The sequence below is a fragment of the Nestor notabilis genome, unplaced genomic scaffold (genome assembly GCF_000696875.1).
Source record: "Nestor notabilis isolate BGI_N333 unplaced genomic scaffold, ASM69687v1 scaffold7713, whole genome shotgun sequence".
In the NCBI taxonomy this organism is placed as follows: domain Eukaryota; kingdom Metazoa; phylum Chordata; class Aves; order Psittaciformes; family Psittacidae; genus Nestor; species Nestor notabilis.
The window spans coordinates 3335-18018 of NW_009923226.1; the positions used below are offsets into that span (position 1 = coordinate 3335).

Here is a 14684-nt window from a genome sequence, read left to right on the forward strand (position 1 = left end):
GAGGTAAATCAGAAGTGGGGTGAGGAAAATTCCATTAAAACATAACTTTTAGGAAAGCAGCCTGAGGTAGGCAACTAACAGAGAAGACATAATTAGGAAAAATAGTAAAGAAGGAGTAACAGGTGGTGTTATTGCAGCTGTGCTGTGGGCAGGTATCTCAGTCACTACTTACTATGTGGTGGTCTTTAGAGAACTGAAATTACTGCAAGTGCTGTAGGTCTGTTTTTCAGGATGTGTAGTAATGTCTTGTGCCCTGACAAGTGAAATCAGGTCTCTGATGTCTTTCATATTGTGCTTTTAGGACGGGCTGTTCCACAATGGATGGGGCAGATGGTACTGCTGACCTTGTGATTAACAAGAGGTTTGTATCTGAATCGGAGCTAGAGGAGCGACGGAAGAGGAGGCAAGAGGAATGGGAAAAGGTCCGAAAACCTGAGGATCCAGAAGGTATGGGATATATTTTAATAATTATAGGAAGGTGATCTGAGAATATTTTGCTTTCATGGAGAACAGAAATAAAAGGTAATAGTTTGTATTCTACAATTTCAAAAGGTTTCTACATGAAGGAGCTAAGATCTGTTGGTGATTTAGTATTCCTAACATATGGTCTCATTTCCCAACGTGTTCCTTCCTTTCAGAATGCCCAGAGGAGGCATACGACCCACGTTCCTTGTATGAAAGACTTCAGGAACAGAGAGAAAAGAAGCAGCAGGAGTTTGAGGAGCAGTTTAAATTCAGTAAGCACCAGTAGTTCCTATTTTGAACCAAAACCCAGCAAGCTGCATGTATGGTGTGCAGCAGCTGTGTACAACATCTGACTGAGGGACATATCTGTGTGTCTTGTCAGTCTCTGAGAGATAAGTAGAGGCTTCAGAAAAGTATTATTGATGTTTTGTATTGTTCAAGGGTGGCAGATGTTTATGCAGACAAAACATTGTCCTTGGCCCTGTGGCAGCACTGCACAGGTGTGACACTCAAAAATTGCTCGCAGTTTCAAAGCTGCATTCCTGTAAAGCATGGAATGTTTGGCTTATTTTGCACAATTAAATAAAAAAAAAAAAGTCCTGATGCCAATCCCTGGAAGAGTGGAAATGTAACGTGGTTTTGAGACTCTTGAACTCATTCTTTAATACAAGACTGTTCTATCTGAATCAATAAAAATAAATCCTGTTCCATCAGCTATTACATTTCCAAGCCATAATTGGTTGACACAAAAGTGAATTGAGGCTCAAGATCATATTTGGAAGAACTAAACATGCACGAGTTGACTATTCTGAAATTAGGTGTTTAGCTCTTCTAATGAGCTAGAAACCTAATTTCTGCTGATGTTTGAATTTCCAGTTTTATAGAAAAATCCTTTGCATTGTATCACCTGTGTATGTACTGCTGAGTGCAAAGATGATAATGAGAACTAGAAAATTATTAGTCAGCCATTTTGGGAAAAAGGGAGCTATTGGCTCTTATCTAAAAAGAAGTGAGGATGATACTGTGAGACTTCATTTTAAGGTGGGTTCTGATCCATTTTGGTTCTTTAGCTGGAAGCCTTACCCTTAAATGACTGTGTTCTTTAAGCTCCAATTTTCCTAGCTGGATTCTGCCTAGAATTTTTCTTGTATTTGTGGTGTGATGTCTGGGACAATCAGAGTTTTGTTAGGTAATGCTCCCTGCCCCTGCAGATGCTATCAAGTACGGCACTGATGACCATGACTGCCTTTGCTGTTTTGTAGTAGATGCTTTTAGAATCATTCCCGTAGCCAAATTTCTCTGGGAGAAGGTAAGTGGGAGGAACTGACTAACTAAAGATTAGTGTTGGGTGGACTGTGTACCACTAGTTTACCTCATCAGACTTCAGCCCAATTTGGCCACTTGTGACAAAATCTGTCCCCTAATATGCTTGAATTTCCCTTAAAATGTTCAGAAATAATTTGTCTATCCATGGGAATTTTGGAGGAGTAGAAAGTTATTTTAGTGTACTGTCATTCTGATCTGTCAGAATTTATGATACAACGTGGGAGGAGAAACACCTTGATGCTGAAGAATTGTGTTTGCATAAACAGACAAACTTAGTTACACTGTAAACTTTTTGTGCAGATAAAAACCACTACACAGACTTTCTGCTGGGTTATTCAGCATTGCAGGAATGTCTTCCTTTTCAAAGTAAAGTAATTTTAGTACACTGTTACAGCATTTTAAACGAAGAATAATCATAGAACCACAGACTGGTTTGGACTGGAAGGGACATTAAAGCTCATCCAGTTGCAACCCCCCGCCACGGGCAGGGGCACCTTCCGCTAGACCAGGTTGCTTCAAGCCCCATCCAGCCCAGCCTTGAACACTGCCAGGGATGGGGCAGCCACAGCTTCTCTGGGCACCCTGTACCCGCGCCTCACCACCATCATAGGGAAGAATTTTTTTCCGTTCTCTGTAATGCAGCTTTAAAATTTTTCTTTCTGTAACCAAAATAAGAGAAGTGGAAGTTGTTTCCTGTCTCTCAAATGTCACTTGTGGTTTTGGTGGTGAAAAATGGAAACTACAGATAGGAGCATGAAAGCATCAAAGTCTCCAACTCCAACTATACTTTCCAGCTGGAGAGTTTCTAGTTTACTGAAGTAAACTCTTGATCCAGGTCATTGCTGGTGATGTGACTAAGCAGTTCTTGTCCAGGTAGCCACCAGGAAACTGACTGCTGGCAACCTGTATGGGAAAGACTAATAACTGAGTAACTGTCTAAATTAATTGTTTCCCTTGCCCAGTTATATTAGATCTATACCATCTTCCCTTTGGTTCAGGAAACCTATAAACCCAGTACTGGAATGGAAAGCATCCCTGAGAGGTGGTAACTGAGAGGTAAACCAACTGCTCCCTTTAAGGCAACCCCTGCAGAATAACATTCCTGGTAACCTGGAGAACAAACCCTACTGTAGCATATTTAGTAGGGAATAATGACTACAGACAGCAAGCCTTGGTCTTTCTAAAAAAGATTTTTTTATTACCTTTCAGCTACATCATTTGATTGAAAGACATTGAACATTTACAGAACAGAAAATTAAAGATGTTCTTACTGCACTAGTGCACTGTCCTTAGGACAGAATGTTTAGAAAGAATTTATTTTTATTTGGAAGTTACAAATTGTCCTGGTTTTACTTAAAAAAGCCAAAACCACAGATGTTAATCTCAGAGAAGTTACTAATTGTTTGCTTTAAGAAAATATATGTCCTATTCTGAGGAAAGATTTATGGAGAGATTTATGTGGGTTTTTTTTCCAGTTATTGATTGGTTTAAGAACAGATTCTGAGGAGACAGGCTTAAACTTGGTGCCTGAAACCAAAGCAATGAAGATACTGCTTACTGTGGTCATTCCTTGTTTTGTGTAACCCATTCCAGATGGCATTCCAGACCTCCAGTGGTTGATTTTCCTGAACTATATCAGCAAGTCCAATAGCATTTCATGGCTTCTTATGTATCCTGTCTTGCTTTTCTCTGTAGTAAGTGTTGTGTTCAAACTGTGTTAGTTTGTTGTAGTTTGTGTGCTTGAAGGTATAAGAGTTTCAGTTTGTTAACATCCAGTATCATTCACAAGGAAGTGTTTTTACTCCTTAATTACAGAATCCAGCAGAATCCAGCTGCTTCCTAAGTGGTTTTAGCTTATCAACATGCATGCTTTTCCTTTATTCAGAAAATATGGTAAGAGGCTTAGATGAAGATGAGACGCATTTCCTTGATGAGGTGTCTCGGCAGCAAGAGCTACTAGAAAAGCAACGAAGAGAAGAAGAGCTGAAAGAACTAAATGAATACAGAATATCCTTTACATTATAATGGCTGGTGGTTGTATAGAGGAGGAGAAGAGATGGGGCTGTAGTTTTATTCTGTGGTAGTCATTGTTTCTATAGAACTGCATTACAGAATGTGTACTATGATAGACTTTTAAACATTTAATGTTTTCATTGTAACTTGGATCTCCCACTGTAACGTTTGATGTTCCTTCCTCCTCCTCAATCCTCACTTGTCTTTGGTACTTTTTTTCTTCCCCTCCATGTTGTTTGGGATTTTGGTTTTGTTTTTCCTGTTGTTGAGGGCATGAAATACCATAGCTAAAAAGAGAAAAAGAACATAGAGGAAAATCTGCCTATTACTTGTAATCTTTTTCTTTCACCACCTTATTGAAAAGTAAACATTCATGTTTGGGTTTTTTAACTGTATATTGTCTCTTTTTAACATACGTGTTTGAAATAATGTTTGAATGTCTGGTTTGGTTTTTTTTGAAGTCTTAGCTACTTTCTTCCTTGCTGATAACTGCAGGATGAGAAATTACATGCATGTGTGCAGATGTGCCAACTTTCTTCTAGGAAGTCAGTGTTCATGGACGCTTAGCTCTTTTGGGTAATACAGACTTTCAGGCAGTACTAAGAGCAGGCTGGCTTGGCTTTGCTGTTAAATGCCAAATTTTCATGAAGATGTCCTAGAAAATAATACAGGATGCTTTTCCTCTCTGATCATGCCAGTCAAGGGTGGTTGGAATGATTTGAGGATTTCTGTGCTAAGCTGATCATTGGTTTTTTGACGTTTACCGATTCTGTGCAGAACCTGATGGTTTCTTGCCTCCAGATGAAAACCATTGCTTTTAAGTCATCAGTGAGCAAAACACAAGTTCTCCAGGATGCTCGAGTATAAATGAAAGAGTTTGTGGGCACAAGAAGGTAACTAAAACCAGTCAGCAAATGAAGCTGAATAGTACCAAAACTACAAAGATCTGCATTACCGTGTATTTGTTAATGATGTACAACTTAGAGCATGTGTTCTGAGAAGAGCATGTAAGTTATCTCAGCAATGTGTTTATGAAAAAATAATAGTCCTAGAATCCTAAAGTGGTTTGAGTTCTAAGGGACCTTAAAGCTCATCCAGTTCCAACCTCCTGCCATGGGCTCGGATACCTTCCAGTAGGCCAGGTTGCTCCAAGCCTCCCCCAACCTGGCAATACTCATGCATTTTTTTTGCTTCAGAAATAGGCTGTAGTTGGTTGAATGGTTCAGAATATTTTCTTGATTTGCTGGATCTCACAATGGGATGTTCATGTGGGATATATTTAGTTTTGCTGATTGTTGCTTGCGGGTCTGGCTGATGCAGAGATGTGCTGTGTAAGATTGTGCTGTGGAAGCAGCTGACAGCTCTAGTTAGGTCACATATATCAGAGGTGAATCATACCATCCCAGAGGGAATCTTACATTGTCTTGATTTAGCCACATAACACGTGGATCCCTGAATTTCCTGAACAGGGCCTGTTCAAGATGTACAGGCCATCTAACCTCAGTCTTTGCAGTCTTAGAAATACCGTTTGGCTTTGCGTCTGAAGTCTTGCTGTAAATTAAACTGCAGAACTTACTGCTGAAGTGGGTTCAGGGAGACTGTTTTATAGTCACGTCATCTCATGAGGAACTGAGGAGTTTTGCTCATTCCTTTCCTTTTTTTATTATTTTTTATTTTATTCAAGTGTAATATTTCAAGCAACCTCAGGGAAACTTGCAAAATGACTCATCTGTGTTTTGAAAGCTTTGGTGGTATGCTTTTGAAATAGAAATGGTGTTCTTGTATCTGCAGGTTGTTAGTGATTGTTTATCAGTACAGAATGGTTTATCAGTGACAAAAACCAGTGGATGCTAGGTACATGTGCTGGATCTATAGGCACTGTTCAAACTAGTTGGTTCTTCCAAACCAATAATAGGTATGTCAACCCTGTGGATTTGATTATTTGGTCTTTTTCTTGGTATAACACCAAATTTAAGCTACCCAGAGACATTAATTTCAGGGTAAAAACTACGTAAATTAAATCCTGTATCTTAAAGGATAAACATGCCCTGGAATATTTTAATGCACTCTCAAGCATAAGAAATTCATATGCATGGATGCATAGGAATTTTACTTCCTCCTGCATGAACAACTAGAGGTTTTTACTTCTTGCCCTATGCAGACCCCACTGGTTTGACAGTGTTTAAAGATTTACAGGTTTGTGGGGTTTTTAAGCCATTTCCAAGAAGCATTCGAGAACAACATCCTCTTGTCTTAAATCCTGTGTAAATGTAGGAAAAGTCCCACTCCCAAGAAGCAGGCTTTACTGTAGGACAGCTTTTTAAATGAACTTCTATTTAAGATCAGGAGGCTTATTTCTGATGTAGGCTTCTGGAGAGGGAATGCTTCTTGTCTAAATAGTGTTACATTTGCTAATGGCAGCAGTATGTAGAAAATCTGTTAAAAATGCACTGTGTTGTCTGCAGTAGTTGAGGAGTGTCAGGAGAACACTTCCTGGATGGAAGTAGAAAGCCTGTAATTTGGTATCTTTTGAAAGAAAAGTCTTTGGGTTCCTCAGCCTGGCTTTTGTAGTGCAGTGTTAGACTATAACAAGGTAATGAACAGACACATGGAAGTTGATCACTGGTGTGTGGAATCGTGTATTGCAACATCAAACTATGTTTGACACAATGAGCTTTCAGATTGCTTCCGATAGCCACAGGATGGCACTCCTGTGCCATCTGAACCAAGGTTTTGGCTGAGGCAGCTTTCAGTTGAGGTAGGGAGCAGTCTAGGTTACTGCTGTATCCTTAGGAAAATCCAATAAGCAATGGCATCTGAATGCTACTAATTGTAAAGTGATTGGAGACTTCGGGTGTGTCACTTCAAAGGAAGGTGTAAGGGGTTTTTGATTTGCAGATGTTCAGTGGGGAAAAAAACTATGGGGGAAAAAAATGTATGGTCCATCAATGTGAAATTCACTGCCCAATTTGTCTTCAGTAACTGGGACACCTGTGAAACTCCAGCTTGTGATGATGTCACATGATCAGTGGAATTGGAGTCAGGTTAGATTTAGGATTATAAACAAATGCTCTTTTAAATTGGGTTGATTTGCATTTGCTGTGTGTAGTTTAAAAGTTTTGCAGAAGCTTTTGTAACTGCACTGGCACCTCATTAACAAACAGGATATCGCTTCATCAGGGCTAGCTGGATATAAATAGTTATCAGGGACGGGACTAGGTCCTGCACAGAAGGAGACCTGTTAAGTGTGTGTGCAGGGTGAGTGTGCCTTAATAACAGATCAAGCTCTTCCTTATCCCATCTGCGAACCTGCTTAAGCTTCTCCACCTTATTATAGGTTTCAGCTGCATCCCACCACTCCAGCACTGTTTTAAGCTATGAGGATTTTCTGTGCTGTCACAATCTTTTTGGGTGAATCTTGAACCACGTGCACCTTTAGTCAGATGTGTCTCCTTCCTTTTGGGTTTGGTGTTCAAACTGGCAGTAATAGTCTGGTGGCCCTTAGATAAGCTGAAAAGTTAAAGTGGTAAGTACCAAACCAGAAAACTGAACGTTTTGCTGTGGCAGGCTGGTGTCTCCTGGGCTTAGCAAAAGGAGGACTGGAGGAGTGGAAGTGAGCCCACATATTGCTGCTTCTTTTTTTTTTTTTTTTTTTTTAATTAGAGGTTGAAGCAGCAAATTTGTATTACAAATGTGTTGATCGCCATAGAAGGGGGAAGTATTGTATTGCTTTTTTTATTTTTTTTTTTCTTCTTTCCCCATTGTCCCAGTCTGACCTGTTTGCTTTTCTAAGACCTTTAGGAAAAGGCAGGATGCTGGCTATGTTTATGGGTGCTGGATGTGTTGTGTGTTGCACCCTTCTACCTTCAGAAAAACATTTCCTGATCTGCCACCTGGATGTCTTTACAGGGAGAGCTGGTATAGATACTGAGAGAGCTCCAAACTCAGAGGATGTCATGGCTGAAGGTGTCAGCTAAATGTCATTACAAATGAGGTTATTTTGATAGAATATGTGAATGAACTTCAGTTGCTGCTGTCAGCAGAGCTGGCTAAATATATCAGGAGAAGGAAGTATCTGTTCTCTCCATTCCTTCCTGGTTGATCCTTAACCCTTAGTTCACAGCACTCTCACCAAAGTGGGTGTCAGTATGGACCCAAAGAAGGAAACTGAGAAGAAATTGCCCATGAAGTCAGCGGAAAACAAGAACAAATTCTCTCAAGCAAAGCTGTTGGCAGGAGCTGTGAAACACAGAAGGTTAGTTTCACACCTCTATAAATTCATGAGGAACGGAACACAGTTAGCAGTATAAAGGGAGGCAGGCCAAAACTGCCTTCAGCGAGTGAGGTGTGAACCTTAGCCCTAAAGAAAAAAGGGGGGAGGTAGAAGAAAAGACAAGCCTTGTTTCCATAGGCTCTCCCAAACTGTGGGAAAAACATGAAGCAATTTAAATAGATAAGCGTGTGTAAAAGCTAGTGGGTAGACTCTTCATTCTAGACTGTCAGGCTTGGGCAATCCTTTTTGGGGATCTAGAGTGAATCTATTTTACATCTCTATTTATAGATACCAGTGTCACCTCACTTGTGTGATTTCATTCAGGTTTGCTTAATATATCAGCTGATTTTATCTGTGTTTTAATTACTGCTAGGGGCAGCATGGGGGAGACAGAAGTTACAAGAGAGGAGCTTGGTGTATCAATTTGATCCTGAGGGCATAAGGCAAACTTCCCTTGTTCCTCACTGATTTGCACTGATAACGTCAACACCCTTTTCCTCCCAGGGACGTGGCAGCTGTGTTTGTGTCCTGTTTGCTGTTTTGATCATGGCCTGCAAACGTAGCTGCTGGTGTGCTACAGGTTACGGAGAAACTAGGCATGTGGGACTAGACTTATTTTCCACAGATGAGTCATCTAATACTTCAGATGATTACTGACATCTCAAAATTCAGTCAGTGTTTTTGTCCCAGAGAATGGGAGATTATTTTAGAAGTTTATCTTGTAGGGTGATGTTTAGCTGCCAGTACAGCAGTAATTACATGTCTGAAAACTGAAGTAAGCACTTCCACCACCTAATATGTTTGGGGTTGGATTGTTGTTTGGGTTTTTGGAAGGCAGAGAAGAAAAGCCCTGAACTGATAACAAGCAGCCAACAATGTTTTGGGGTTGTTTTTTTTGGTTTTGTTTGTTTTGGTTTTTTTTTTTTCTATCTTGTTACTACTAGTACTTAACACAGTAGAATGTAGAGAAGGAGCTGATGTGTGCTTAATGGCACATCTGAAGTCTGCAGATGGTATCTATTTGAAGAGAGCAGCTTAACTGACATGTCAATGCCATCACAGACTTGATTTTCAGTCTTCTATTTTTGTTGTCTTATCTTCTGTTGCAAACTGTCCAAAACCAAGTGTAGCATGAGATCAACATCTGCTCTCTGAGCGTTGTAGTTTCCTGTAAAGGACATATTATTAAAACCTTTCATCTCTACTGCATGCTCTGACAGGGACAGGAAAGAGTTGATGCTAAGGATGCTCATGCTTCATCACTTTAGTTCATCACAGCTGAAGCTGGGAACCATTTGTTTATGTGGATGGCTTAGGACTGGGAACTCGCAAAGGAGGGAAAAAGAAACTGAGCAGTGAGAAGGAAGAGCTATAGAAGCTCTGCAGAGTCCAAGTCACGTTCCTTTTCCCAACAGGACCCCTTTCTTTTTTAGGTCAGACAATGCCATTATGATAAATTGCTGCAGACCTTTCTGGGCTTCTTACTGGGTGCAAGACTTCTAGATGTTTTAGGGCAGGCTCTCTAGGTGCTTGAAAGAGGGGAAGGAAACCCTGGAAAGGAGAGACACGTGTGTTGCGCCAGCAACTGTGATAATTATCCACATGAGCTAGCCTGTGTGCATGTGGGTGGCTGAAGCTCAGGTTGTTGTTCTTGACCTCCTTTGAGGTGCTTCCAGCTGAATAGGCAGCTCTGGGTTGCTGTGCAAGGGGTCTGATGTTTTCAAGGTTAACCTACTTGCAGTGTGGTGTTGGCTCTGTCTAGGATCCTGCATGTTCCCTGAGGAGCCCCAGTTAATAGCAGTTACAGGTGGTGATGGTCACTGAGGGATCCCACTGGCATTTGTTAGAGCATTTGAGGCTAAGATATGACTTTTAATTAAATGTAATTTAATTGAATGCTTAATTAAATGGTAATTAATTAAATTACCATTAACAGTAATTAAATGCTTACCTTATAAGGAACAGGACACTTTCTTATTTTGTCCACAGTTCAGATGGTGCTAACAGTGTGAAGAGGTTGAAACTAGATACTGATCATGACGAAAAGAATCAAGGTATGTCCTGATTTCTGCATGTGGGAAGCTGGCTGTCTCTCACCTGAACAGCAACTGACTTGGAGTTAAATCTGATAGAGGATTTGCTTGTCTGGTCCTTTATTATGCAAGACAGCACAGGCTGCAGTTGGCATGTTCTCTCTTAAAGCAGCAGAAACAGTAACTATAGGTGCTGACAGCAGCCTTGATAGAAAATAGGGCTGGAGGGAACCTCTACATATCATTGTTTTATCCCCTGCCTAAACCATTCCTGATAGGTGTTTGTCTAAGCTGCTCTTAAATGTCTGCAGGTAAGAGATTTTGCACCCTCCTTAGGCAGTTGATTCTAATGCTTAGCTGATTTTACCCTTAAGAAGTTCTACCTGATTAATAGGAGTCTTCTTGGCTGCATTTTGAGCCTAATGCTGTTCTGTCAAGAGGAGATGTGGAGAACAGATCATTCCCTTCCTCTTCACAGCAACATTTGATGTATTTGTATATATCCACCATTAGCTATTAATCAGAAGAAAAACTAAGTTGCATTTCAGTCTTAGCTGTCAGGGCTGCAGCTGACCTGCTGTCAAGATACTCTGACACAAATAGAGTGAGCTGCAATTGTGTAATAGCAACCCAAGGTGCTTCCTGGATCTCCCTCTGTACAGTAAACTTTCAGAACACTGGAAATAGTTAGTGGTGGAAGATGGGAGATGTTGACTACAGAATGATGGAATAAAGCTTTTCCCCAACTGTGCTGTTACATCGCAAAAAAAATCCTCAATTACACAAAGCAGAGCTATTTATTCTTATTTAGTGGGTTTGGTACTTGACGAGCATTAAACTGACAACTTTAGAATTAAAATCTGTAATGCCAGCATAGAGCTGGACTTAAACTAGTGATGAGAAGAAAAAAAAAAATCCCCTGAGGTAGCAAGTCCTTCATGTCAGAATAGCTTCATTGCAACATAAATCTGCCTTATGCTTTAATTAAATCCTGCAATCATCCACTTCCTGTGGCAGTAACAGGTGACTGATATGAGGCTGATTAAAAGCCCTTTTCCTGCACTTTCATTTTTGAGTTGGGTACCTCTCTTTCAGAAAAACCATCCTGTGTTCCCTTGGGGAGCAGCTCGGTGGGAGGCTCTGCAGTTCACTGTCCCTCAGCAGCTGTGTGCATTGGGATCTTGCCTGGCCTGGGCGCCTACTCGGGCAGCAGTGATTCAGAGTCCAGCTCGGATAGTGAAGGCACCATTAATTCCACTGGGAAGATTGTGTCTTCTGTCTTCCGTGGCAACAATTTCTTTGATGGTCCATAGTGAAATCCCTCCGTGTGTAATGTAGTGCAGAATATCTTCCAAAGCCCTGATGGATGCTTGATGCATTTTCTGCCCCAAATATAATCTTTCTAGCTAACCTCTCAACTTTAATACGCTCAGATACTCCTAAAATAACTCATATTTCCTACCACCACCACCACCTTTCCATTTCTGGGGTGCATACTGAGCCTGTAAGAATGTCTGCCATCCTAAACCCAGTAATGTAATGAAGGTCTGAGGGTAGGGAGGAGAAAGCCTTATCTTTAAAATTTTTACAGAAAGAATGAATTCTGGTGATCTAAGAAGTTTACACAAGACTGACAGGCAAAAAATACTCACTTGAAGCAATGAAGTCCTGTCGAAAGAGACGTGTTCTGTTTTAAAATGTCGTTTTTATTCTGTATTTGAGAAATGGGGGAAGAACAAAATTCAAGCAGATGGTGAAGTGTAGATTGCCATGACACTGTAAAAAAAGTTCTAGTGTTACATGATTAAAGACATTCTGAATGCATTTTTTTTTATCTCAGCTTGTGTCATTCATAATTGTTCCCATTCCATTAACCAGTTTCTGCACTACCCAGCCAACTCCTTCCTCAACCCACTATCCAGGAGAGGTGCAAGCCTGCCTCCTATGAATGCAGAGAGTGAGGGGAAGCTCTTGTTCTGAGTGAGCTGGCAGGAGCTGCAGTTGGCTATTCTGCTCCAACGCTATTGCTCCCGCACCTGCGCTTGACAAGTCAATCGGCTTTTCTGCAGCAGTGTCCTGAACAGCATGAGTCCAGGGTGGGTGGGATTCCCCAGTTCAGCCAAATCTCTGTGCAGAAGCTGGAGAACTCCACATTCCTTTGCAGATGGTGGGTTTTGAAGTTGTTTTGGATTTAAGAAACCTTACTTTGGCATGTTTCTGGGTGCTGTGGACCAAGGAGCCAGACAGGAGCAAGATGTACTGGCTGTGGAAGCTGAGAGCCCATCCTTTTCATCTCTGTATGCAGACAGTGTGGATGGGAGGTGGGTGGGTTGGAACAGCTCAGTTGGGCCACTTGGAGGTGAAAATGCCTTTGTGACAGTCTCCCTCACAGCTGTCCTGCTCTTGGTACCACACTTGGTGTATGTGATCCTGAGGAGACAGTCGATGGGCACACACCAGTGGGCAGTTATCTGAGTGTGACACTGAGCAACTGGTGAGAGCAGCTTGGATAAAAGCAGGGAAAGCTGAAGGTCTTTAGTTGGATTCATGCTTTAGCTTGAGTGGAGAACTTCCCCAAGGGAAACAAGGAGAGTTATGCTCACAGTGAAGCTATCCTTAGCCAAACACCCTTTCTGTTTGCACAACACTGTTCCACAATCAGATTCTTACGAACACTAATTCCTCCCCTGTTGTTTTGGGTTGCCCAGCACCTCCTGTGTTTGCTCCAGTTGATCCTGCCTGTTCTCTAGCTACTATAATTATGGCACCTTCAGGTGGAAACCAGGCAGAGCTCTTGCTGCCTCCCTAATGCTTTGGGTTTGATGACTTTCATCATACTTAGCTATGGAGTGAAATGGGAAGTGTGCACCAAAAAATGCCTGTTTTTCTTGAAAATTGAATTTGCAGGAGCCTTGAGCAGTTGGTGTAAAAGATGTAGGTGTCTCCCTGGCTTTATTAAGCTAGATCAATAATCTCTATTGAAAGAGTTGGAACAGCCTGGTCTGGCTGTGAACATGCTGGGATCATTTTCCTGAGCGGTATTTCGCCCAGCTGCAGTGAAAATGGCTGATTTGGACAACTTCATAAGGGGAATTGCCAGTCAGTCGCAGCAGATGTCATAGTGGTGGTCCACAGGGACTGCAGGTGAGATCAGGAGGGGATGTTGGACTGTGCAAGGCCAGGAGGAGATGCAATTAGTAAAAGGTGTGGGAGCCCTCTGCTTCCCTCTTGTTCCCAAAAAACCAGGAGTAAGGCACTTGGGGAACTCACACAAACCTTTGGGTAAGCCATCTCTGCTATTCTCATGGCCTGGCCTGTGTCAACAAACTGAGCTGACAGCCAGTGGGCACATACTAGCGGGCAGTTATCTGGCACAGCTCGTTATTCTGGCAGTTGGTCCCATTTTCCTTCTTGCAGTCAGAAGCCACCTGATGTTAAAATACTTAAGGGCACTGAGAGACGTGCTGGGACATGAGGAGTCCAAGGGGTAGAGGATAAATCAGCAGCTGTGGCATTAACCTTGTCCCAGGGCTGATGTGCTGGAGAAGAGCTGGCTCCAGCAACACCAGCAATCAGTGACAGATTTATTTATTATTTAGGAAAAACCATGACTGCATAGTATGTGCTTCACCCCCTCCCCAGGGACAGCTTTGTAAATGGCATGTTGTCTGTGCTAGTTGTTAAAGCTTCACAGAGGTGTTAAAAAAACCTACAACCCCCCACAAACACTGTACTAGCAGAAGAGCTTACTAGCTGCTGCAGCTGCATGGGAGGTTCTAAAAAAAACCCTGCATTTTCTTCCAGAGCAACAGACTCCGATCTGGAGGCTGAGCTGTGTGTACAGCATACAGCATTATTTTTAAGTGAGCCACCCTTCAAAGGCTGCTTCTCCATTTGAAAAAGGGTGATGCTGGTTGGGATTTTCCCATTTGAGGGGGCTTTGCAAGGCAAGTGCTTCAAGGAGCAGTCCCACTTCTCCCAAGAGTTAGGGTCTCACCCAGTGCCATGCTCAGAGCAGCCTTCGAGAAGCTGTGGGGCTCACAGGGCAGCCTGTGTGCTGGTTACTAAGTGGCAGTGGTGGCAACCACACATTTGCTGGCAGTGATCAGTGGCAAATGAGCACAGCCAGTAGCTCATGTGCGTGCAAATGAGCTGTAGGCTTCACACAGATGCCAACCTCCCACCCAAGTGCTTTCGCTAATGGGAAGAAGGGAGATGAAGCCTGAGTTTGGACTAAGGCTGGTGATCCCTGCACTGTGTTCAACTTTCTACCTGCCAGCTTCAAAAGCCCTTAATCTAATTAACAACAGAAGAAAGCAGCAATCACCGCTGGAGACAGATAGCATGTTGCTGATGAGCAGCACAAAGGAGCTGCTGGAGAGCAGGATTTCATTATCCAGCCCATCTTCTCCCAGGCAGCAGGGAGCTTTTGTTACTCAGGCTCGGAAAAATGTCTAGGGATAAAGCAGCAGTGAACCATGCAGCTCCCTTTGCCACTTGTTTGTAGGTTCAGTGGTGTTTTCCCCACACACATGGTATATTTACACACCAACGCCCTGCCCTCGGCTCAGGTA

General features: G+C 42.1%; 1 protein-coding gene across 1 annotated transcript; it reads left to right on the top strand.

The window, feature by feature from the left end:
- The first annotated feature begins 307 nt into the window (after window positions 1–307).
- Window positions 308–11930, top strand: FAM192A (family with sequence similarity 192, member A). The gene is made up of 6 exons (XM_010012029.1): window positions 308–447; window positions 639–737; window positions 3677–3798; window positions 7926–8059; window positions 10067–10131; window positions 11206–11930. The coding sequence occupies exons 1-6, from the start codon at window positions 318–320 to the stop codon at window positions 11421–11423; spliced, it is 768 nt and encodes a 255-aa protein (XP_010010331.1). The 5' UTR covers window positions 308–317; the 3' UTR covers window positions 11424–11930.
- The last annotated feature ends 2754 nt before the right edge of the window (window positions 11931–14684 follow it).